The sequence below is a fragment of the Acomys minous genome (assembly GCF_964271855.1).
Source record: "Acomys minous genome assembly, chromosome: 18".
In the NCBI taxonomy this organism is placed as follows: Eukaryota; Metazoa; Chordata; class Mammalia; order Rodentia; family Muridae; genus Acomys; species Acomys minous.
In genome coordinates this window covers 62157500-62183793 of record NC_140501.1, presented here as the reverse complement: position 1 = coordinate 62183793, position 26294 = coordinate 62157500, and the positions used below count along the sequence as shown (strand labels likewise).

The window sequence follows — 26294 nt, the reverse complement described above, 5'->3', positions numbered from 1 at the left end:
AGTCTTATCTTGAGTGGATCTTGGGAACGATGGAGCTGCTATCGTGGTGTCTCTAGAGCGGAGTCAAGAGTCGCTGGGACAGCTTTGGCATGAGAGGCATGAACCCTGGCGCCTATTCTGTTGAACTTCAGAGTGGTGGGTGTGGTGAGCAGGATGGTGTAAAGCCCCTCCCAGGGAGACTCGAGTCCTTGAGACTGGTGTCAACGGATGTAGACAGAGTCACCAACGTGGAAGGGATGTCCTGCTGTCTGAGAGTGGCCAGGCTTGTAAATTTCGGCCAGTGGAGCCCAAACTTGGGCTTGAACCGCCTGGAGTCTTTTAAGGCGGGCCTGTAAGTCAGTTTTGGAAGCAGAAGGTTGATAAGAATTAAGCATAGTAGACAAAGGGCATGGTCCCCCATACAGGATTTTATAGGGGGTCAGGTTAAATCGTGAGAGAGTGTTTTTGGCTCTGAATAGAGCAAAGGGTAGGAGGCGTCTCTAATCTTTTAAGCCAGTCTCAATGGTCAATTTAGTCAAGGTCTCTTTTGGAGTCCCATTTATTTTTTTACCTGTCCTGAACTTTGGGGTCTGTACGTACAATGTAAATTTTAATTAGTCCCCAAGATCCTGGCCAGTCCCTGACATACCTGGGAGACGAAGGCTGGCCCGTTATCTGACCCGATTACCTTGGGAAGTCCAAACCGAGGAAAGATGTCTTCCAGGATGGCCTTGGTCACTGTTTGTGCTGTTTCTCGCCGGCTGGGGAAAGCTTCTATCCATCCTGAAAAAGTGTCTATAAAAACTATTAAGTATCGATAACCCGCAGCTGGGGGCTTTACCTGGTCTGTCTCCATGACCTTGGAAGAGCAGTCAGTGCTCTTAACCGCTGAGCCATCTCTCTAGCCCCTGGGACCTACTTTCAAGACTCTGCTGTTCCTCAAAGTCACAGTGACTTCAGGCTCATGACAAGGACTGGCGATTTGCAGGTGCCATTTGGAGGACTGTGTAGTGAGACCCTGTTTCAGGAAGCCTAATACTTGTCAGGTGATGGTGGTGGAAGCCTTTAATGCCAGCACTCAAGAGGAAGAGTCAGGGAGACCTCTGTGAGTTTGAGGCCAGCCTGGTCTACAGAGCCAATTCTAGGACATCCAGAATTACACAGAGACCCTCTGCTTTAAAAAAAAAAGCCCAAACAAACAACCAAAACATGTTGTTTGGGTGACATGTGTAGAGCCTACAGCTCTGTAAGAAGGCCCTGATTTGGATCCCAGCATCCATATGGTGGCTCACGGTTGCTTGTAAATTCAATCCCAGGGTATCCTATGCCCTCTGTGGGCACCAGAAAACAAGACATGACAGAGACTCAGATACACATAAAAAATAGCAGCTGGTGGGAGCTGTTGTAGCTTTAGCCTGAGGTGAGTTATCATGGGCCTCAGTTTTCCCAAGTAAAGAGTTCTCTTGGGGCCCCTGTGGCTGTGCCCACTAGATTGCCTCCCCACCTCAGTAACAGCTGCCCTGTGTCCACAGGCTTTGGGACAAGCATTCTGAATTCCACCATCATTTCTGTCTTTGGGATATTAGTTGCTATGGCCAAAATTTGTACCAAAGGGTCCTCACATGGCTGTGTTCAAGGCTGCAGAGGCAGTCCCCTGCATCTTCCTGCTGCCTGTGGCTGAGTTCATGGGAGACAGGACTGTGTGAAACCAGATCTCATTTCTGGAAACATAAATTATCTGGGCACCTGTCCGTCTACTTGATAAGCAGATAAATACATATGTGTCTCTGTGTGTGTACATATGTATGTATGTATGTATGCATGTATGTTTGTGGTTTTTTTAAAAATAGAGTCTCATATACGACTGTCTGTCCTGGAACTCCATACGTAGACCAGTCCTACTTAGAATACAGAGAGATTCCTCTGCATCTGCTTCTCAAGTTCTGGATTAGAAGTGAGTTTGAGGCCAGCCTGGTCTACAAAGTGATTCCAGGACAGCCAGCACTACACAGAGAAACCCTGTCTCAAAAAAACCAAACCAAACAAACAAACAAAACAAAAAATGAGCCCTGCAGTGCCTGGCTGTCAGGGTTAGCTTAGAAACAGGGTAGCATGTAGCAGGCTGGCTTCAAACATTCAGTGTTGGTGAAGCTGGCCTGAAACTAGTTCTTCTACCTCCACCTGTGTGATCCTGGGATTACAGGCTGACACCACTGTGCCTCATTTTGTAAGTTTGTTTTAACTCTTGTTGGAGCTCAGGTGAGTTGTATTTTAGTGGCTCCCACTTTCACTGTATGAAGTAACATCTGAAGTCCTAGGTATTGACTTCATCTTGAAAAACAGATTTTTTTTTTGGCTTAGTGTGGTTTTTCTGGCTTCACCATGTCATGAGCCTCTTAAATTCATTTTTTCTTTTTTCCCCCTGAGGCATGGTCTCTGTTTGTAGCCTTGGCTGTCCTGGAATTCAATTTGTAGACCAGGCTGGCCTTCAACTCACAATGACCCAGGTGCCTCTGCCTCCTTGAGTGCTGGGGTTAAAGGCATGCCCCACCACACCTCCCACTTGCTGGTTAGGATTTTTCTTCCCACCTCAGGGTCCTAGGTAAAGAAACAGATTTTTTTGTACAGTGTGCACTGAAAAGGATTATTCCTTCTGGATTAGGGAGATTTTAGGCAGGGGCCTGGTGATCGAGATATAATTTTATTTAAATTGCAAGTCTTGGGGTTCCGAAGCACAGGACTGATCCAGTAATAAACCACAGAGAGGCACGATGTCAGGTGAGGGCGGGGCAGGAGCCAGGCTTGGGTGCAACAACTGCGACTGGTCCAAGATGAGAAAGGTCCAAATTCTCTCGGGGTTCCACAGCGAGATCCCATGGGGGCCACAGATTTCTTTCTCCCCGTCCTCCAAAACTTGTGGTACTGTGTTGTCATTTTCTGTTCCTTTTGCCTACTGTGTAAGGATTGCATTGCTGAGCAATGCTGCAGGTGTCTTTCCATCATTTTAACTAACTTCTGTGTCTGTTTTGGGGAATTTCATATATTCCTGGAGACCAGATGAGGGTGAGGGATTCTTGAGTCAGAAGTCTTGGGTGCTAGGACCCACACTGAACTTCTTTGCAAGAACAAGATGAGATCTATAGTGGTGCTCTTAGAGCTAAAGTTGTGAACTGGCACATGTGGGTGCTGGGAGAAGCATTGGGGTCCACTGTAAGAGCAGCAAGGGCTCTTAAAGCACTCCGAAGGCGAGGGATGCAAATCCCTGAGTTGGAAGCCAGCCTAATCTACAGAGCTAGTTCCAGGACGGGCAGGGCTACACAAAGAAACTCTATCCAAACAAGCAACCACACCTTCCCTCTCCTGCATCACAATTAAAAAAAACAATTGTAATAGCTATTGGCATGTATTAATTATACAAAATAATGTGTTTGATGTTTTTTATTCACATTGGATCATATTTTCTCCTTAATTAAAATATCCAAGACACCTTCCACCGCTATCTATTGGTGCTTTTGTCTTTTTTCTGTCTTTCTTTGTTTCTTTCTCTTTTTTTGATGTGGGGAAGACAACCTCTATGTAGCCCTGAGTGTCCTGGTACTTGCTCTGCAGACCAGGCTGGCCTCAAACTCTGATAGATTCACCTGCCTCTGCTTACTGAGTTCTGGGATTAACAGTATGGGCCACAATGCCCTGCAATATTATTATTATTGTTAGTTTACCTCTCTCAAAGGAGAGGAATATGAAGTTAATGAGTCTGGCTCACTGATGGACATCTAGGCTGATTCCATCTCTTGGCTGCTGTGAATAAGGCCACAGTCAACATGGGTGCTCAGGTAACTGTCTGGCCTTCTGATTTCAATGTTTCTAGATGTATGCTGAGGGGTGGTAGTTGTAATTTTACATTCTGAGGAATATCCAGACTGGTGTCTGTAGTGGTCGCACCATTTTCCATGCCCAATAAGGCTGTATGAGTAACTTTCCCTCCGACCCCCACCAGCGCGTTTTCTTCCTTCCTACCTTGTATCCCTCCCTCCCTCCCTTCTTTCTTTCTTTTAGATTATCAGCTGGGTGTGCTGGCACACATATTTAATTACAGTGCCTGGGAGGCAGAGCTAGGAGCATTTGTACAAGTTCCACGTCAGCCAGAACTACAGTGAGTAGTTACATAGAACTCACAATATCTGTCCACCTCTGGCTCCAGAGGGAGGGGATTAAAGGTGTCTACCACCATCACATGCTGGGCAAGTGGGGTTTTCAAGGAGATAGAATTAGGATGGGACTTGCATCTCCAGTAATTGAGCAAAAAATAAAACCCTCACAGGTGTGCCCAGTTGCTTGGGTTTTAGTTGATTCTACATGTAATCAAGTGGGCAATGAACAGTATCATTACATTTCTGCATAGGAGTGTTTGCCTACATCTCTGTCTGTGCACCACATATGTGATGTGTCCAAGGAGGTCAGAAAGGGCATCAGATCCAATGCTCACAGAGTCATGGATGGTTCTGAGGCACTTGTAGGTGCTGGGAAGCAAACTGGGCTCTTCTGTAAGAGCAGAAAGTAGCTCAGTTGGTAGGGTGTTTGCTTCTCTTGGGGGGCCCAAATTAATCATTTTTTTAAAACTATGTTAACATGAATGTCTGTGCAAAGTGTGTGTGAGACTACAGTGCATTTGGAGGCTGACAAAAACAGGCAGTATAGGTGACTCACTGTCAGGGCTGTGAACTGAACTCTGGTCCTCTACAAGGGCGGTAGGTATTGTTAAACACTGTTAAGCCATGTGTCCATCCCTTTCTTGTCTTTATTTGCATTTTCCTGATGGCTGAAGGTGTTCAATACTTTTTTGATTACTGCTCACATACTTAATTTGATATGCCTGCTTCAGCCGCCCTAATGCGGTGGTTACTGGCATGTGTCCACCATGCTCTGTCCACATTGGGATACTTAACTATAGAAGGGTCAGGATAGCTTGTGAGTAAATGTGCTGCCAATAAAGCTTGATGACATGAGTTCAATCGCTAGGACCCACATAGCAGAAGGGGAGACTCTATTCCTTGATCTTGTGTTCTGATCTCTACATGTGTGCTGTGGTTCATGAGCATAGACACGGGAAATAAACATATAAATGTAACTTAAGAATTTAAAAAAATATGCCAGGGCATGGTGTTCCAGACCTTTCCCCAAGCACTGGACCTCTGAGATCGAGGCTAGCCTTGTAGAGGAATTTTGTTGTTGTTTTCTTGACATGGTTTCTTTGTGTAGCCTTGGCTCTCCTGGATTCTTTTTGTAGACTAGGTTTGTGTTGGACTCACAAGGTCTACCTGCCTCTGTCTCCCAGAGTACTGGAATTACAGGCATGTGCCACCTGCAGGCTCTTAGAGAGGAATTTGGGTCCAGCAAAAAGAATGCTCTACAACAGGATCATCTCAAAAGACCTAGATCAGTGTCAATCTCCTGGAACACAGACATGTGCTTAGTACACACCTTTGAGCCATCTGGCTTGAATTCAGTACACACCTTTGATTCCAAACACTGAGGTCTATTGAGGGACAGTGAAAGTGACAGATCAGAGAAAGATTTGACACAACGAGTCAAAGATAGGCTCTGAGCAATTCTCATAAGAATACAGAGCAGAATGTGAGAGAATAAGAGAGTCTGGAAGCGTTCCGGAAGGTATTACGGTAGAGCTCCTGGGTACAGTAGAGTTTGGTGTAGTTGAGTGCGGCAGACATCAGAGGCAGTTTTTCCAATCAGAGCAGTATAGTGATAAGCAGAGAGAAGCCAGATTGAATCCCTGAGCTAGGAGAGGCCTTTTGAGCCAGAACAGCTGAATGGAATTAGCCAGCCAGTGTTCAGAGAGAAGCAGAAAGTGGGAGCTTATTCAGCAGTAAGTCTCAGAGGCCTAAAACATTGTAGGTTTAGCTTAGCAAATGGAGGATGAAAGCTGCAGCCTTCAGGTCAGGGTATGCAGAGGTGACATTGTTTGGAGGCTAGAAGCTTCCAGCCTAGGCTTGGGATAGTCAAATAAAAATGCTCTGGGCTCAGCCCAAGGCATGTGCTCATAAAGCTTGGGTATAGCTCTCATCTCATGCCCACATCTCAGGAGATAAAAACAACCTTTCCAAGCCTGATCTACTGAGAGAGAGTTCTGGAACAGGCAAGGCTACACAGAGAATCCCTGTGAAGTCATGAAAAAGAAAACAACATCATCACAAATTTTAAATGTTAAGGTGGTGGCTATGCTTCAGCTTTGGGTAGTAAACAATTCAAGAATGAAAGTGCTCTTGCCTCTTCCCTCAACAGGACAGCCACAACATAATTGGGCGTTCTCTGTCATAGTCAGTGGTGAACAAACCCGGGCACTGCAACGTGTCTTCCTCAGAACCATGTTTCCAGAACAGCAGGAAATCCAGGAATTGGCCTCAAGACTCCAGCTTGATGTCACCATGGTGGAGGTTTGTGTATGGAGTGTCTCTCAGGGTTGTCACCTATTCCAGGGTTTCTTGTGGGCTTTGTTTTGTTCTGGTCATTTAATTTGTAAAAATGATTCATGTGTATGTGTGCACACCTCCTTCTCTGTATGTGGAACAAACATGCCTGGTGCCTGAAGATGCTACAGTAGTCTGTCATTTCCCATGGAGGCAGAGTTGCAGGCGGTGGATTCTGAGAATGAATCTGGGTTTTCTGTGAGAACGGCAAGTGTGCTTAACCACCAAGCCATCTCTTGAGTTCCACTCCCTTTTGCTATAATGAGAGAATGACTGACATGTCTAAGGCTACTCTTTTCTTTTTTTGAGACAGAGTTTCTCTGTGTAGCCTTGGTTGTCTTGCAATTCACTCTGCAGACCAGGATGGCCTCAAATGTATATAGTGTTACTTCTTCCTCTGGGATCTCGGTGCTTGACTTAATGGTGAGGGCTGTTGTTCCTTGCGCTGTGTTTTCTTTAAACACTTCTTGTTTTTTGGCAGAGGTATTGTTCAGGAATGGATTCTACAAAGGAATGGGTGATTTATTTTCATAACCACTCACCTTTTGAGATAAATTAAGGCTCCCTAGAGGATTATAAATACAAGATCTCCATTGTGAATGTAGGGCTGGCTCTAAGCTCACAGGGTAAATGGCACTTTTCCTTCCTTCCTGTCTTTTTTCTTCCTTTTTATGTTTTTTTACTTTTCTTTTTTAAAAATTTTTATTAATTTATTCATACTACATCTCAATGGTTATCCCCTCCCTTGTATCCTCCCATTCCTCCCTCCCTCCCCTTTCCCCCTTACTCCCCTCCCCTATGACTGTGACTGAGGAGGACCTCCTCCCCCTGTATATGCTCATAGGGTATCAAGTCTCTTCTTGGTAACCTGCTATCCTTCCTCTGAGTGCCACCAGGTCTCCCCATTAAGGGGACTTGGTCAAATATGAGGCACCAGAGTACGTGTGAAAGTTAGACCCCACTCTCCACTCAACTGTGGAGAATGTCCTGTCCATTGCCTAGATCTGGGTAGGGGTTTGAAGTTTATGGCCTGTATTGTCCTTGGCTGGTGCAATAGTTTGATCGGGACCCCTTGGCCCAAATCTGCCTATCATAATGTTCTTCGTGTAGGTTTCTAGGATCCTCTGGATCCTTCAACTTTGCAATTCATCCATGCTTCTCTCATCTAGAGTCCCCATAGGATGTCTTCCCCTTTGTCCCAGTTTCCTGGTTAGTGAAGACTTTCATGGGGCATGCCCCTTGGGCTAGAATGCAGATATAAGTGAGTATACACAATTTGAGTCTTTCTGCTTCTGGGTTAACTTACTCATTATGATCATTTGTAGTTCAATCCGTATGTCCTCAAATTTTGGGAATTCTTTGTTTTTAATAGCTGAGTAGTATTCTATAGTGTAAATGTACCACAGTTTCTTTATCCATTCTTCTACTGAGGGACACTTAGGCTGTTTCCATGTTCTGGCTATTATGAACATGGCTGAGCAAATTTTCTTCTTCTGTGCTGGAGCATCTTCTGAGTATATTTCAAGAAGTGCGATAGCTGGGTCTTGCAGAATCCCTATTCCCATTTTTCTGAGATAGCACCAGATAGATTTCCAAAGTGGCTGTACTAGTTTGCATTCCCACCAGCAATGAAGGAGTGTTCCTCTCTCTCCACATCCTTGCCAGCATGTGGTGTCACTTGAATTTTTTATCTTAGCCATTCTGATGGGTGTAAGATAGAATCTCAGAGTTATTTTGATTTGCATTTCCTTGATGACTAAGGAGGATGAAGATTTCTTTAAGTGTTTCTCAACCTTTTGTATTCCATTGTTGAAAATTCTCTGTTTAGTCCCAATTCCCATTTCTCAATTGGGTTATATGGTTTGGTGGTATTTAATTTCTTGAGTTTTTTTTAAAATATATTTTGGATATTAGACCTTTGTCAGATGTAGGGTTGGTGAAGATCTTTTCCCAGTCTGTAGGCTGTCACTTTGTTCTCTTGACAGTGTCTCCTGCCTTACAGAAGCTTCTCAGCCTCATGATGTCCCATTTATTAATTGTTGACCTCAAGGCCTGGGCTGTTGGTGTTCTGTTCAGGAAATTGTCTCCTGTGCCAATGTGTTCCAGTCTCTTCCCCACTTTTTCTTCTATCTGACTTAGTGTCTCTGGTTTTATGTTGAGGTCTTTGATCCACTTGGATTTAAATTTTGTGCAAGATGACAAATATGGGTCCAGTTGCATTTTTTTTTAAACATAGACATCCAGTTAGACCAGCACCATTTGTTGAAGATGCTATCCTTTTTCCATTGAATGGATTTGGCTTCTTTGTCAAAAATGAAGTGATCATATGTGTGTAGATTCATATCTGGGTCTTTGATTCGATTCCACTGATCAACCAGCCTGTTGCTGTGCCAGTAGCATGCGGTTTTAATTGCTGTTGCTTTATAGTACAGGTTCAGATCAGGTATGGAGACTCTTCCGAAGGATCTTTTATTGTACAAGATTGTTTTAGCTATTCTGGTTTTTTTGTTTTTCCGTATGAGGTTCAGAATTGAACGTTCAATGTCTTTAAAAAATTGTGTAGCTATTTTGATAGGGATTGCATTGAATTTGTAAATTGCTTTTGGTAAGATGGCCATTTTTACTATGTTAATTCTCCCGATCCATGAGCAAGGAAGATCATTCCATCTTATCATATCTTCTTCAATCTCTTTCTTCAGAGTTTTGAAATTTTTTTCAAACAAGTCCTTCACTTGCTTGGTTAGAGTACCTCCTAAAAATTTTATATTGCTATGGTTAACGTGAAGGGTGTAGTTTTCCTAATTTCTTCCTCTGCAAGCTTGTCATTTGTGTATAGGAAGGCTACAGACTTTTATGAATTAATCTTGTATCCAGCCAATTTACTGAAGGTGTTTATCAGCTGTAGGAGTTCTGTGGTGGAATTTTGAGGGTCACTTATATACACTATCATATCATCTGCAAATAGGGATAATTTGACTTCCTCCTTTCCCATTTGGATCCCCTTGATCTCCTTTTGTTGTCTTATTGCTCTGGCTAGAACTTCGAGGACTATATTAAAGAGATATGGAGAGAGTGGGCAGTCTTGCCTTGTTCCCAATTTTAGAGGACTTTCCTTGAGTATCTCATCATTTAATTTGATTTTGGCTCGCTGTATATAGCCTTTATTATGTTGAGGAAAGTGCCTTGTATCCCCAATCTCTCCAAAACTTTAAGCATGAATGGGTGTTGGATTTTATCAAATGCTTTCTCTGCATCTAAGGAGATGATCATGTGGTTTTTTATTTTCATTTTGTTTATAATGTGGATTCCATTGATGGATTTCGGTATATTAAACCATCCCTGCATGCCTGAAATGAAGCCTACCTGGTCATGGTGAATGATATCTTTGATGTGTTCTTGTATTCGTTTTGCAAGTATTTTATTGAGTATTTGTGCATCAATGTTCATAAGAGAAATTGGTCTGAAATTCTCTTTCTTTGTTGGGTCTTTGTGAGGTTTAGGTATCAATGAGACTATGGCCTCATAAAATGAATTTGGTAATGTTCCATCCATTTCTATCTTTTGGAGTAGCTTGAAGAGTATCGGTATTAGTGCCCCCTTGAAGGTCTGGTAGAATTCTGCACTCAAACCATCTGGCCCTGGGCTTCTTTTTTGGTTGGGAGACTATCAATGATTTCTTGTATTTCTGTAGGGGAAATGGGACTATTTAGCTTGTTTATCTGTCCTTCACTCAATTTTGGCAAGTGAAATTGATCAAGAAAATGGTCCGTTTCCCTTAGATTTTCAAATTTTGTGGCATATATGCCCTCAAAGTAGGATCTTATGATTCTTTGTATTTCTTCAGTGTCTGTTGTTATGTCTCCCTTTTCATTTCTGATTTTGTTGATTTGGATACTGTCTCCCTGCCTTTTAGTTAGTTTGGCTAATGGTTTGTCTATCTTGTTAATTTTCTCAAAGAACCAGCTCTTGGTTTTGTTGATTCTTTGGACTGTTTTCTTAGTTTCTAATTTGTTAATTTCACCCCTGAGTTTGATTATTTCCAGATGTCTACTCCTTTTGGGTGTTTCTGCTTCTTTTTTTCCTATGGCTTCCAATTGTGTCATTAAGATTCTTATGTGTGGTGTTTTCAATTTCTTTTTAAAGGCACTTAGTGCTATGAATTTTCCTCTTAGCACTGCTTTCAATGTATCCCACAAATTTGGGTATGTTGTTCCTTCATTTTCATTGAATTTCAGGAACTCCTTGATTTCTTTATTTCTTCCCTGACCCAGGTGTCATTTAGCAGAGAGTTGTTTAGTTTCCACGTAGGTGTAGGCTTTTTGTTATTTCTGTTGTTGTTGAATTGCAGCCTAAGACCATGGTGATGTGATAGGATACAAGGTATTATTTCAATCCTCTTGTATCTGTTGAGGCTTGCTTTGTGACCTACGATGTGATCAATTTTGGAGAAGGTTCCATGGGGTGCAGAGAAGAAGGTATATTCCTTCTTGTTTGGGTGAAAGGTTCTATAGATATCTGTTAGATCCATTTGATTCATGGCATTGGTTAATGATTTTATTTCTTGGCTTAGTTTCTGCCTCAATGACCTATCCTTCAGTGAGAGTGGGGTGTTGAAGTCCCCCACTATTATTGTATAGGGATGGATGTGTGGTTTACGCTTCATAGGCAGATATTTTACGGATGTGGGTGCTCTTGTATTGGGAGCATAGATGTTCAGAATTGTGATGTCATCTTGCTTGACTTTACGTTTGATGAGTATGAAGTGTCCTTCCTCATCCCTTTTTATTAATTTTGGTTGAAAGTCTGTTTTGTTAGATACTAAAATGGTTAAGCCTGCTTGCTTCTTGTGACCGTTTTCTTGGAATATTTTTTCCAACCTTTTACCCTGAGGTAATTCCTATCATTATGTGTGAGATGTGTTTCTTGGATGCAGAAGAATGTTGGCTCTTGTTTATGCATCCATTCAGTTAGTCTGTGTCTTTTTATTGGAGAATTGAGACCATTGATGTTGAGAGATATTAATGACTGGTGACTGTTAAGAGTCTTAATTTTGATGTTTGTTCCAGTCAAGCATTGTGTAGTTGTGTTTTTGCCATGGTATAGTTATCTATTTCCTGAGTAGTTTTGGTTGTAGCTTGTCCCTTTGGGATGGAGTTTTCCTTCTGGTACCTTCTGTAAAGCTGGATTTGTGGATAGGTACTGTTTAAATTTGTTTTTGTCATGGAATATTTTGCTTTCTCCATCAATGGTTATTGATAGTTTTGCTGGGTAAAGTAGTCTGGCCTAGAATCTGTGGTCTCTTAGGGTTTACAAGATCTCTGTCCAGGCCCTTCTGACTTTTATGGTCTCTGCTGAGAAGTTGGGTGTAATTCTGATAGGTTTGCCATTAAATGTTATTTGGCCCGTTTCCCTTGCAGCTTTTAATATTTTTCTTTGTTCTGTATGTTTCATGTTTTGATTATTATCTGATGGGCAGTTTTTCTTTTCTGGTCTATTCTATTTCGTGGTCCGTAGGCCTCTTGTATGTTTATCTGCATCTCTTTTTTTAGGTTGGGGAAATTTTCTACTATGATTTTGTTGAGAATAGTTTCTGGGCCTTGGAGTCTGATATCTTCTCTTTCTTCAATGCCTGTTATCCTCAGATTTCTTCTTTTTCACAGTGTCCTTGATTTCTTGGACGTTTTGTTTCAGGATTTCTTCAGATTTAGCATTTTATTTAATGGTTGCTTCAAGATCTGTGATTGTATCTTTTAGACCTGAGACTCGTTCCTTCATCTCTTGGATTCTTTTAGAAAAGCTCAGCTCTGTGTTGGTCGCCTTCTTCTCTGAGGTCTCACGTTCTCATTTTTCTTCTGTCTGTGTGTTTATCATTAAATCCATTTTCATCTTCAGATTTTGAACTGTTTTTTTCATTTCTTTCATCTGATTGTTTGTATATTCCTGAGTTTCTTCCATTGCCTCTTTATAGGTCTTCAGAGCTTGAACCATTTTATTGATTTCTTTCATCCGGTTGTTTGTTTTTTCCTGAAAATTTTCCAGTTCTGCTCTATGTGCTTCTTTTATGTTTCGTACCTGATTGGCTTCGTCTTCTTGCATTTGATTACGAATTTTATTTGTTTCCTCCATTATCATCCTCATTACTAAGGATTTGATGTCATTTTCTTATATTTCCTTATGTTTGAGTTCTCTGGGTTGTTTTCTTTGGGATAGCTGTGATCTGGAGACATCATATTGTTTTGGGGTTTTTGCTTATGCTTTTAGGCTGTCCGTTAGATATCTTGCCATCTTTGCTTTTGTTGGGTAGCTTCCAGAGTTTTGTGGGGGGGAGTCTGATGATAGATTCACATGTTTTTCACAATTTCCCTAGGCCGGAAGCTCTGATGCCTCACTGGTGTGGATGGCAGGAGGCTAGCTCTGTCGTTTTAGACTCTCACAGCCAGTGATCCTGAGCTCCCGTGTAATGTGGGTTTTGCAATCATTCTGTGTCTCTGAATGTGTGTTGGGCCAGGTCAAAGTGTCCACAGCCTTCTTGGTCCCCTGCCAAGACCAGCTAGGGACACTGGGCCCGAACCACGACTCAAGCTCCGCTAGATTCTCATGGCCTGAACCGTCTGCCGAGCTCAGCTAGGGACTCTGGGTCCAAAATGCATGCAGAGTCTAGCCAGAGTTTCCAGGCTGGGACTGCGCGCCAAGCTCAGCTAGGGTCTTTGTGTCCAAAGTGCATGCCATGGTCAGTTATAATCACAGGACCTGAACCTCCCACCAAGTTCCACCATAATTCTGGACCCAAACTGCAAACAGGGCCCAACCAGAGTCTCCAAGCCGGGAGCTGCCAAAAGCTCAGCTAGAGTCTCTGGACCCAACCTGCCCACCAAGTGCAGTTTGGGGCTCTGGCCCCAAACCACAAGCCGAACTCCACCAGAGTCTCAGGAGCAGAATTGCGCATGAGCTCAGCCAGGGGCTCTGGACTCACACTGTGCTTAATTCAGCCAGGGACTGGGGGCCTAAACTATGCGTAGAGTCCAGCCAGAGTCTCAGTGCTGCGACTGCGTGTAAAGTTCAGCTAGAGTCTCTGGGCCCAACCTGCCTGCCAAGTACAGCTAGGGACTCTGGGCCGGAACTGCGCTCTGGGCTCAGCATGCCTCTCTGGTGGAACTATGTGCTGAGCTGAGCTAGCGTGTCCGGCAGAACTGCGCACTGAGCTGAGCTAACGTCTCCAGCAGAACTGCTCACTGAGCTCAGCTAGCATCTCTGCAGTTGAAGTGGGCCTTGAGCTGTGCTTGGATCACAGCGTCCTAACTGCGCACCAAGTTCCGTTTGGGACTCAGGTCACAAACCATGAGCCAAGTTGAGCTTGGATCATGGAGCCCAAATCGTGCAGCACAGCCCAGATCCTGCCCAGAGTCCCCTCTCCCACAGAAACTACCACTGGCCACCACACCAATCGCCTCTGCCGGAGGGCTCCATGCTGGAAACCTCAGCCGCCGCCACTGCAGCCTCTGCCGCTGCTGCTGCCGCTGTTGCTGCCGCCGCCGCCACCGCTGCTGCTCCAGTCCGAGAAAATCAGCGCGCCTCTCGCGTGCAGGGGCATGTAGGTCCTCTTCACCCTGGTCCCTTCGAACCGTGGAGCACTCCTGTTGCAGTTGATTGGGGGCCTCGGTGTTCCTGGTTCAGAATTCTGTGCAATTCCCTGAAGTGTTTACCAGAGCATCTAACTCGGGCCACACTGCTCACCGCCATCTTGGATTCCCCCGCCCTTTTTTTTGAGAAAATTTTTCTTAGTGTATCTTTGACTACCTTGGTCTACAGAGTGAATTCTATAACAGCTAGGGTAACACAGAGAAACCTTGGATTGAAAAAGAAAACCATATATATCATACTATGCATATTAAATATATAAATTAAGCACCTTTAAAAGTATGAAAGATTTCTCAAAAATATTAAATACTTCCCTTGCTTTTCAGATGTGGTTTAATTGTCATCGAGAGGAAGTGCTGTCATGGACAGGATGCAATGAGTGTAATTTGTCCCTGGTAGCTTTCACCGTGGCAAGTACAATGGGAGGAGCACTACACAACCAGGACTTTCCACAGAGGTGTGCATCATGCCTCCAGGCCAGGCAAATGAGAGGAACACCAACCAGCCAGGCCATGCCAGTGAGTGGTGAATCATCCAGCCAGGCCTTGCCAGTGAGTTGTGATTCATCCAGCCAGTCCTTGCCAGTGACGGTTAGAGCACCCATCCTGACCAGACTATTGACAGAAGCATCAACCAACCAGGCCGTGCCAGTGATGGGTGCTTCATCCAGCCAGGCCAATATGTTCCTGGCTCTTCCCCACTTTTTCTTCTAAGTGACTTAGTGTCTCTGGTTTTATGATGAGGTCTTTAATCCACTTGGATTTGAGTTTTGTACAAGGTGACAAATATGGGTCTAGTTGCATTTTTTTACACATAGACATCCAGCTAGACCAGCACCATATGTTGAAGATGCTATATTTTTTCCATCGAATGGATTTGGCTTCTTTGTGGAAAAGCAAGTGACCTTATGTGTTTGGATTCATATCTGGGTCTTCAATTCGATTCCACTGATCAACCAGCCTGTTGCTGTGCCAGTACCATGCTGTTTTAATTACTATTGCTTTATAGTACAGTTTGAGATCAGGTATGGAGACTCCTCTGGAGCACCTTTTATTGTACAAGATTGTTTTAGTTATTCTAGGTTTTTTGTTTTTCCATATGAAGTTCCGAATTGAACTTTCAATGTCTTCAAAAAATTGTGTAGGTATTTTGATAGGGATTGCATTGAATCTGTAGATTGCTTTTGGTAGGATGGCCATTTTTACTATGTTAATTCTCACGATCCATGAGCAAGGAAGATCATTCCATCTTCTCATGTCATCTTCAATCTCTTTCTTTAGAGTTTTGAAATTTTTTTCAAACAAGTCCTTCACTTGCTTAGTTAGAGTAACTCCTAAGTATTTTATATTTCTTGTGGCTAATGTGAAGGGTGTAGTTTTCCTAATTTCTTCCTCTGCAAGCTTGTCATGTGTGTATAGGAAGGCGACAGACTTTTTTGAGTTAATTTTGTATCTAGCCAATTTGCTGAAGGTGTTTATCAGCTGTAGAAGTTCTGTGGTAGAATTTTGAGGGTCACTTATGTAGACTATCATACCATCTGCAAATACGGATAATTTGACTTCCTCCTTTCCCATTTGAATACCCTTGATCTCCTTTTGTTGTCTTATTGCTCTGGCTAGAACTTCGAGTACTATATTGAAGAGATATGGAGAGAGTGGACAGCCTTGCTTTGTTCCTGATTTTAAAGGAATTTCCTTGAGTATCTCACCATTCACTTTGATTTTGGCTATTGGCTTCCTATTTATAGCCTTTTTTATGTTGAGGAAAGTGCCTTGTATTCCCGATCTCTCTAAAACTTTAAACATGAATGGGTGTTGAATTTTATCAAATGCTTTCTCTGCATCTAAAGAGATGATCATGTGGTTTTCTAATTTCAGTTTGTTTATATGGTGGATTACATTAATGGATTTCCATATATTAAACCATCCCTGCATGCCTGGATTGAAGCCTACTTGGTCATGATGAATGATATCTTTGATGTGTTCTTGTATTCGTTTTGCAAGTATTTTACTTAGTATTTTTGCATCGATGTTCATAAGGGAAATTGGTTTGAAATTCTCTTTCTTTGTTGAGTCTTTGTGAGGTTTAGGTATCAATGAGACTACGGCCTCATAGAAGGAATTTGGTATTGTTCCATCCATTTCTATCTTTTGGAGTAGCTTGAAGAGTATCGGTATTAGCTCGCCCTTGAATGTCTGGTAGAATTCTGCACTGAAACCATCTGGCCCTAGGCTTTTTTTGGTTGGTAGACTGTCAATGATTTCTTCAATTTCTGTAGGGAAAATGGGACTATTTAGCTTGTTTATCTGTTCTTCACTCAACTTTGGCAAGTGAAATTGATCAAGAAAATCGTCCATTTACCTTAGATTTTCAAATTTTGTGGCATATATGCCTTCAAAGTAGGATCTTATGATTCTTTGTATTTCTTCAGTGTCTGTTGTTATGTCTCCCTTTTCATTTCTGATTTTGTTGATTTCAATACTGTCTCTCTGCCTTTTAGTTAGTTTGGCTAATGGTCTGTCTATCTTGTTGACTTTCTCAAAGAACCAGCTCTTGGCTTTGTTGATTCTTTGGGCCATTTTCTTAGATTCTAATTTGTTAATTTCACCCCTGAGTTTGATTATTTCCAGACGTCTACTCCTTTTGGGTGTTTCTGCTTCTTTTTTTCTAGGGCTTCCAGTTGTGTCGTTAAGGTGTTTATGTGCGATGCTTCCAATTTCTTTTTAAATGCACTTAGTGCTATGAATTTTCCTCTTAGCACTGCTTTCAATGTATCCCACAAATTTGGGTATGTTGTTCCTTCATTTTCATTGAATTTCAGAAACTCCTTGATTTCTTTCTTTATTTCTTCCCTGACCCAGGTGTCATTTAGCAGAGAGTTGTTTAGTTTCCACATATGTGTAGGCTTTTTGTTATTTTTGTTGTTGTTGAATTGCAGCCTAAGCCCATGATGATCTGATAGGATACAAGGTATTATTTCAATCCTCTTGTATCTGTTGAGGCTTTCTTTGTGAACTACGATGTGATCAATTTTGGAGAAGGTTCCATGGGGTGCAGAGAAGAAGGTATATTCTTTCTTGTTTGGGTGAAAGGTTCTATAGATATCTGTTAGACCCATTTGACCCATGGCATTGGTTAATGATGTTATTTCTCGGCTTAGTTTCTGTTTCAATGACTTGTTCTTCAGTGAGAGTGGGGTGTTGAAGTCTCTCACTATTATTGTGTGGGGATCGATGTGTGGTTTAAGCCTTTTTAGCAGATGTTTTACAAATGTGGGTGCCCTTGTATCGGGAGCATAGATGTTCAGAATTGTGATGTCATCTTGGTTGACTTTACCTTTGATGAGTATGAAGTGTCCATCCTCATCCCTTTTGATTAATCTTGGTTGAAAGTCTATTTGGTTCAATATTAAAATGGCTATGCCTGCTTGCTTCTTGTGACCATTTGCTTGGAATATTTTTTTCCAGACTTTTATCCTGAGGTAATGCCTATCATTATGGGTGAGATGTGTTTCTTGAATGCAGAAGAATGTTGGATCCTGTTTATGCACCCATTCAGTTAGTCTGTGTCTTTTTATTGGAGAATTGAGACCATTGATGTTGAGAGATATTAATGACCAGTTACTGTTAAGAGTCTTAATTTTGATGTTGGTTCCAGTCGAGCATTTGTGTAGTTGTGTTTTTGCCATGGTATAGTTATCTATTTCCTGAGTAGTTTTGGTTGTAGCTTGACCCTTTGGGATGGAGTTTTCTTTCTAGTACCTTCTGTAAAGCTGGATTTGTGGATAGGTACTGTTTAAATTTGTTTTTGTCATGGAATATTTTGTTTTCTCCATCAATGGTTATTGATAGTTTTGCTGGGTAAAGTAGTCTGGCCTGGCATCTGTGGTCTCTTTGGGTTTGCAGGATCTCTGTCCAGGCCCTTCTGGCTTTGATGGTCTCTGCTGAGAAGTCGGGTGTAATTCTGATAGGTTTGCCATTAAATGTTATTTGGCCCTTTTCCCTTGCAGCTTTTAATATTTTTTCTTTGTTCTGTATGTTTTGTGTTTTGATTATTATGTGACGGGCAGTTTTTCTTTTCTGGTCAATTCTATTTGGTGTTCTGTATGCCTCTTGTATGTTTATAGGCATCTCTTTCTTTAGATTGGGGAAATTTTCTTCTATGATTTTGTTGAGAATAGTTTCTGGGCCTTGGAGTCTGATATCTTCTCTTTCTTCAATGCCTATTATCCTCAGATTTCTTCTTTTCATGGTGTCCTTAATTTCCTGGATGTTTTGTGTCAGGAGTTTTCCAGATTTGGCATTTTCTTTAATTATTGCTTCAATATCTGTGATTGTATCTTCTAGACTTGAGATTCGTTCTTCCATCTCTTGGATTCTGTTAGAAAAGGTCAGCACTGTGTCATTTGCCTTCTTCTCTGAGGCCTCACGTTCTTGTTTTTCTTCTGTCTGTGTGTTTATCATTGAATCCATTTTCATCTTCATATTTTGAACAGATTTTTTGATTTCTTTCATCTGATTTTTTGTATATTCCTGAGCTTCTTCCATTGTCGCTTTATAGGTCTTCAGATCTTCATCTGTTTTATTTATTTCTTTCATCTGGTTGTTTACATTTTCCTGAAAATTTTCCAGTTCCACTCTATGTGCTTCTTTTATGTCTCACACCTGCTTGGCTGTGTCTTCCTGCATCTGATTTTGAATTTTATTTGTTTCCTCCATTATCATCCTCCTTACCAAGGATTTGAGGTCATTTTCTTGTGTTTCTGTTGTATTTGAGTTCTCCAGGTTGTTTTCTTTGGGATAGCTGAAAACTGGAGACGCCATGTCGTTTTGGGGTTTTTTGCATATGCTTTTATGCTATCCTTTAGACATCTTGCCGTCTCTGTTTTTGTTGGATAACTTCCAGAGTTGGGTGGAGGGAGTCTGATGATAGATTCACTTATTTTCTCACGATTTCCTGGAAGCCCTGATACTTCACTGGTGTGGATGGCAGGAGGTTAGCCCTGTCGTTTTGGACTCTCACAGCCAGTGCTCCTCAGCTCCCCTTGGCTGTGGGTCCTGCAATCGTTCTGGGTCTCTGAATGAGCGTTGGATCAGGTCAAGGCATCCACAGCCTTTTTTGTCCCCTGCCAAGTCCAGTCAGGGATACTGGGCCCGAACAACGTGTTGAGCTTAGCTAGATTCTGAGGGCCTGAACCTTCTGCCACAGCAGGAGAACTGCGACTGCACTGAGCAAGGGCCTAGGGTGGAACTGACTGCTCCACCCAGCCTGCGACACAGTAGGAGAACTGCGGCTGTGCTGAGCAAGCACCTAGGGTGGAACTGAGCGCTCCGCCCAACTTGCGCCACAGCACAGCAGGAAAACTGTGGCTGCGCTGAGCTGGTGCCTAGGGTGGAAGTGAGCACTCCACCCAGCCTGTACCACAGCAGGAGAACTGCGACTGCACTGAGCAAGTGCCTAGGATGGAAGTAAGGAAGGGAGGAACTGCATTACAGCATTAGCAAGGTCCAGAACCACTGCTCTAGAGGGTGTGATGGAAGGGCTACTGTGGTCACTTTAATGCAACTGAGCTTAGGGGCATTATAGATGACCACAGGGAACAGGGACACATGTCACTAATCCCCAGGTTGTGGAAACCCCTCATTCTGTTTGTGGTTTTGTTTTATTGATTTGAGATTGTGGGGAGTGTTCCATGCACCCCAATCTTTGCATACAAGGATGAGCATGAATTTTCCCCCATCCTCCCTAGCTCTCCAAATGGCTTGGTTTATCCACACAATCATATCATGTCATGGTAGAAAAAAATCACTCATATAAACAGTAGAGATGAAGATTTATTTATTTATCTATTTATTTATTTATTTATCTATCTACCTATCTATTTATTTATTTATTACATATACACACAAGAAGAGGGCACCAGATGCCATTATAGATGGTTGTGAGCTACCATGCGGTTGTTCAGAATTGAACTCAGGACCTCTAGAAGAACAGCCAGTGCTCTTAACCTCTGAGCCAACCCTCCAACCCAGAGATGAAGTTCAGTAAGACATTTTAGTAAGAATTGTAAGCACCAGGAAAAGCAAAAGTCAAACCAGAAGGCATGGGTGTGAAGGATAGGTTCCTCTGTCTCTTTTCTTCTTTTGGAGACAGGATTGAGGGACCTGGGGACTGGCCTATAACTTCCCCAGTAGCACAGGATGATGTTGAACTCCAGGTGCTTCCCCAGGTTGGGATCTCTGCCCATCTACAGGCTCAGAAGTTGTGTGAAGTCCAATGTGAAGGACTTAGGATGTGGCCCCATATTAGCACTGCCTTCCTCCCTAGGTAGCCAGTGTCCCAGGAATGCCCTGTCTTCTCTGATGCTGAATCCCAGGGTTTCCCACCAAGCCTTAATGACTATTTCGATACCTGAATATAGCAGCACCTGGGATATTAGTCAGAGTTCTCTAGAGTAACAAAGCATGTAGAATGTCTACATATGTATATATATATATTATATGTATATAATGTGTATATGTATTACATTATATATTACATTATATATTATAGAACATATGTATATATACACATTTTTATGCATGTACATAATATAATGTAATACAATTTGCATACATGCAGTCTTTCTTTTTTCCAAGACAGGGTTTCTCTGTGTAATACTCCTGACTGTCCTGGAACTATCTTTATAGTCTATAGATAGTCCCTTAATTGATATTACATCTCTCCAGCTTCCAGATCCATCTCAAGCTCTGACTAGTTTTTACTGCGTTGAATTGAAGGCTGTGAGACACTGACCATGAGTTCCCTAACAAGAAGGCTAGAGAATGAAACGGTGTTGAGCTGCTGTCTGCAGACACAGAGGCTGCCCTTGTAGTATAGGACAAAGTGTCAGGAGTCTCGAGGAGACAGAGGGCAGAGGGCAGGTACCAGGTCACCTAGGAATGAACCCCCAGCAGTAAGTACCACATCCCCTGCGAGCCTGTTCTTATGACGCCCAACAGTGGTGACTACGATAAGGGAGAAGGATGAGGAGGAGGAGGAGCAGAAAAAGGAAGAGGAGGAGGAGAGTTATTTCATAGACATCTTCATGGAAGACTTGAGTTGTTGTCAGAATTTAGCGATGGCTGGAGCCATCATCGAATGGTGGGGGCCCCAGGGATCCCATATGGTAACCAGTGACTCGTCCGTGGACATCCTCAGTGATGGGTTCCAATCAGGCTCTCCCCAAGGTGCAAGGATGCCATAACCACAAGACTGGTACTCTGGAGGTAGGATCACCATGGGAGGTTGAGGTTGCATTGGAAACTGGAGGTTACCAGCCCCATCATAGGGAGGATCTGAGAGGAGAAGAAACAGAGATCATATGTAGAGAAATGTTAACTCAGATCATGGCTGTTCTGGCAGGATTTCAGATCTCTTGTTCTGTGTGATCCAGCTAGAATACAAACACTCTTTTAATGCAGGAGACAGAGGCAAACAGACTTGAGTTCCAGGCCAGCCTGGTATAGAGCAAATATCAGATACAGAAAAGCTTAGGCCCAGTTGTGCTGGTGCATGCCTTTAATGCCAAACAAGGGTAAAGTGAGTCTGTAGAAGGGAGCACCCATGTTTGAAAGCCATGTCTAATCGAGTGTCAGAAAAGGGGACGAATCACAAAAGATTTGCCATTAGAGGATAAGCCCAACGCTCCTGAGAAGAGAGAGGAAAGGAAAGCTACTTATGAAGCAGGGTTTCTGGTTTTTTGTTTTTGGTGTTTGTTTGGTTGTTGTTGTTGAGACAGGGTTTCTCTGTGTAGACCTGGCTGTCCTGGACTCACTTTGTAGACCAGGCTGGCCTTGAACTCAGAGATCCACCTGCCTCTGTCTCCCAAGATCTTGGATTAAAGGCATGAGCCAGCACACTCAGCTTTTTGTTTTGATTTATTTATGAAGAAGGTTTTTATTTTCTTTTTTGGTAAGATGTATTAACTTATTATACATGGTTGCGAGCCACCATATGATTCCTGGGAATTGAATTCAGGACAGGCAGTGCTCTTCACCATGTCTCCAGCCCTTGAAGCAGTTTTACTAGAACAGAAGGAGACATGGGTTGCAGAGAACTCAGGTGAAGACTGAAAGAGCCAGAAAAATGTAAAGAAGGCAGAAGATGAGAGCAGATTGGAGAGTTAGTTTGAGGCCAAGTAGAGCAATTCTGGCCGACAGAGAAGCTGGATTAACTGTGTCATCTGAGAGAAGAATTTGAGGCAGAACAGCTGAGTTGAACCAGCCAGAGCTCACAAAGAACAAGGAAGGGTGAGCTGCCTAAGCAGGAAGTGTCAGAGGCTGAAAACATTCTAGGCCTGGGTTGGATTGTTTGCAGGCTACAGGCTTCCAGGATCAGGCCTAGGCCAGCAGGAGGCAGTAAGCCTCCCAGACCACAGCTGAGCCAGGAGAGTAAAAGTCCCTTTTATAGTCATAAGCATGGCACCCTCCCTCTCCCTGAATGAGGCTAAGTAACCTGCTGGCCTATTTGTCATAGTCAACTATGTACTGGTCCAAATTCCATCCCCTTGGGATGATAGTAAAAAGACCCAGAGAGAGGCCAGACTTTCCTGCTATGTGCAATAGAGGCCTGTGGGAAACGGGCTGGCCTCCACTGTGTGCTCTGCTCTGTGCTCATGAAGGACAGGCCAGCTGATGCCACTCGCTAGAGGACCTCAACAGTCTACCCAGAAGACACTCACCTGGCACTTGGATTCTCGGGTCCCTGGGGCCCAGGATCCTGTACAGGGCCTCTGCATAAGGAGGGAACAAGGGTGGTTCGACCCCTGGTCTCTCGTTACAGAGAATTTTGTGCAGGTTCTGCATGGTGAGCAGCAGGTTGAAACACCTTGTCCAGCTCTTCCTCAGGCCCAGCTGACCCAGGCGCTGGCAAATCTGTCTGGTCTTCTTGTGGATCTTCCTGCCTGGGTGGCCGACTTCCTGCTCAACATCTTCCCACTCTTGCAGGAAGACCCTGTTTTCCAGATCAGTCTATGGGTCATGAGAAGGACCTGCTAGGGACAGAAGGATGTCATGAGTGTTGTGACATCATGCAGATGCTCATCTGAACCTTTCTTAGGGACTCTTCCTGCACACTGAGCAGCCAGAAGTGACCTTATGCAGTCACCAAGAGATTATGCCACCAACCCAGGACTCAGCATCTACACTGCTCTCTTTTTGTTTGTTTTTATTTTTGGAGACAAGGTTTCTCTGTGTATCCTTGGCTGTCCTGGACTCACTTTGTAGACCAGGCTGGCCTGAAATTCAATAGGATCCATATGCCTCTGCCTCCTGAGATTGGGGATTACAGGATTGTGCCACCAGCCCTGGCCATCCTGCTCTTAGCCCGCACCAGGATACTGTAAGTGTCTTCAGTTTTAGAAATCCCTCTCAGGCCGGGCATGGCGGCGCACGCCTTTAATCCCAGCGCTCCAGAGGCAGGGGCGGGTGGATCTCTGTGAGATGGAGGCCAGCCTGGTCTACAATGTGAGTCCAGGACAACCAAGGCTACACAGAGAAACCCTGTCTCGAAAAACCAAAAAAAAAAAAAATGAAAAGAAAAGAAAAGAAAAGAAGAAAGAAACAAATACATCTCAGGATGCAAAAAGATCTCACAGGACAAGTGCTACCTGGGAACACTGTGCGTCCACAGACTCATGACCATCTCGGCCACAGGGATGCTCTCACAGTTTCTGAAACTTTGTGTCTTCTGTGAGGGCAGAGACCTGGCACCACAGAGTGCCAGTCTACCCTTGTCACAGCTGTGGGCATCTGGGGTCTTGCATATATTCACAAGCCACAGAATAAAGAAATACATAAGAAGAGTTTGGTTTGAGCACAGACTTGACTCTGCATACCTGAGGCCCTTTGGTCTTTCTGCCTCTGCCTCCGTTGCATGTTGGCTCCTTGAGTGTTTCTGGGTCTTTGGACTTGCTGTGCTTCTCTCTGTGCAGAAATGGATACATAAAATATTAAAACAGTTCTCATGCAATGGGAATCTCTGTCTCTGTGCTGTGCATGGACTCAGGAGCCTGCCTCTTGCATCCAGGTGCTGGCTCATTGTCACCTCATGGGAAAGCTTGGTCCTGAAGTTTAACCAGGAAAAACTCCAGTGAATAGTGTAGGTGCCCTTGATGGAGTGAAAGATAAGAAACAGAAGCACCTCTACTTTCAGAAGACCTCAGCCTCTCTCTCCAGCTCCCCAATCTCCTTTCTGTTCTCCATGGGCTAAAAATCCATCTTCAACTCTCATAATAATAAACTCCAACTATTCAAGCATACTAAGGGACCAGACAAACATTGGGAAGCAGTATTTCTGCAGCCCATATCACATAACAGGGGTGCTTGGTGGATGGCCATGATCCCAGCTCTTTCCTGTGAGGTGTAGGGTGGCTCACACATTCAGCGTCCTTCTTGGCTACATAGTGGGTTGTGGGCTAGCCATGGATCAATAAGATGCTGCCTCAAGTGGAGTTTTGTGGCCCATGCCTTTAGTACCTGCATTTGGGAGGCAGGGGCATGCAGATCTTCATGAGGCTAACCTGGTTTAAAAACTGAGCCCAAGACAGCCAGGGTTAAATGTCTCAAAAACCAAAAGAAAACCAAACAAATAAAAAAAAGATGCTGCCTCAACTAACTAAAGACTAAAAACCCAAGAACAAGTTTAGTGCTGCCTCTTGTGCCTTTGCAAATTGCAGATGTGTTCCCTTTCAGGGCATTTAATGATGATTTGCCATATACATTCCCTTGGGTGCACAAGGAACACGGTACCAGTCCATTCCAGGAGGCTTCCTATGAGGACCCGATGACCTCACATCCAAGTGGAGTGGAGAAGCACAGCAGAGACACACTCTGAGGCTGTGAGCCTTCTGAGATGAGTTGAAGACAAAGAGCACAGCCATCCTCCAGAAAACACAGGAGTGGATCCCCCAACTCACCTGCATTTTTGGCTCCTGAGCTTCCTTTGCTACACCAATTTGGGAATAAGGATCTGCTGTGTTCTGATGGGCGCACCAGAGTCTGGAGTGTGGACGGAGAGCTGTACTCACTTCTGCAAGGCTGAGAACCCTGTGGAGAAGCGGCCCTTTATAAGTCTCTGGGATGTGAGTGGAGTAGGCCCAGGCTACAGGATGTTAGGGTGGGTCAGCAGAGGGTCAGCCTGAGCTCTTAATCCCATCTCAGGAGGCTGAGGCAGGAGCCAGGTTTCTGGTCCTCTTGGACCTGACACAGAGTCAATTTAATTAACCCAAGAATCTAAGTAAAACCAAGGTCAACTATTCAAGTTTCTCTCTCTCTCTCTCTCTCTCTCTCTCTCTCTCTCTCTCTCTCTCTCTCTCTGTTTTTCTTTTAAAAGATTTATTTATGTATTATTTATACAATGTCTTGCCTGCATGTACACCTGCAGGGCAGACGAGGGCACCAGATCTCATTATAGATGGTTGTGAGTCACCATGTGGTTGCTGGAAATTGAATTCAGGACCTCTAGAAAAGCAGATGGTGCTCTAACCTCTCAGCCATCTCTCCAGCCCCAGGTTCCTTTTTTGAAACAGGGTTGCTTTACATAGTCCTGGTCTTCCTAGAACTCACTAACATTTAGACCAAGCTTTCCAGGACATCACAGTGATCAGCCTGCATCTAGCTCCTCCTGCCCAGTGCTGGGAGTAAAGGTGTGGTCCTCTTAAGAAGACCATCAAGCTTGCCTGATCAGGACCCAGGGGCCCTGCACAAACTACTGCCCCAACCAAGGACAATGTGTACAGTAAACCTAGACCTCCTATTTAGATGTAGCCTATGGATGGCACTGTGGAGAGCAGAGACTGACTGACAAGAACTCTGCTGCCCCTATTTGATCACTTCCCCTTGGTGGGGAGGCCTGGTGGCACTCAGAGGAAGGGGAAGCAGGCTACCCAGATAAGACCTGAAAGGCTGTGATCATATGGTGGGGGGACAAGATCATCTTTGGTCACAGGTCTAGTAGAGGTGAATAGGGTAAGGGAGGGAAAGGGAAAGATGTAAGAGAGGGGATAACAATTGATATGTAATCTGAATAAAATATTTTAATTAAAACAATTTTGTGGCACACCCCTTTAATCCCAGCACTCAGGAGGTAGAGGCAGGCAGATCTCTGTGAGTTCTAGGGCAGCCTGGTCTACACTGGTATGTCCAGGATATC

The 26294-nt window shown here is 43.6% G+C and overlaps 1 protein-coding gene across 3 annotated transcripts in view; it reads right to left on the bottom strand.

Moving 5' to 3' along the window:
• Positions 1 to 22982: 22982 nt before the first annotated feature.
• The window catches only part of LOC311588919 (uncharacterized protein), an 85966-nt gene continuing 82654 nt past the window's right edge, over positions 22983 to 26294 (bottom strand). Inside the window, exons 10-12 of one of the 3 annotated variants that reach the window (XM_084767015.1) lie at positions 25060 to 25189; positions 23980 to 24067; positions 22983 to 23133 (exon numbers count right to left, since the gene is read on the bottom strand). In XM_084767015.1, the coding sequence (XP_084623141.1) occupies positions 23114 to 23133; positions 23980 to 24067; positions 25060 to 25189 (238 nt within the window). In that variant the 3' untranslated portion in view covers positions 22983 to 23113. Of the gene's footprint in view, positions 23137 to 23979; positions 24068 to 25059; positions 25190 to 26294 lie in introns of all 3 variants that reach the window. The other 2 variants (XM_084767013.1, XM_084767014.1) reach the window with 2 other exon arrangements.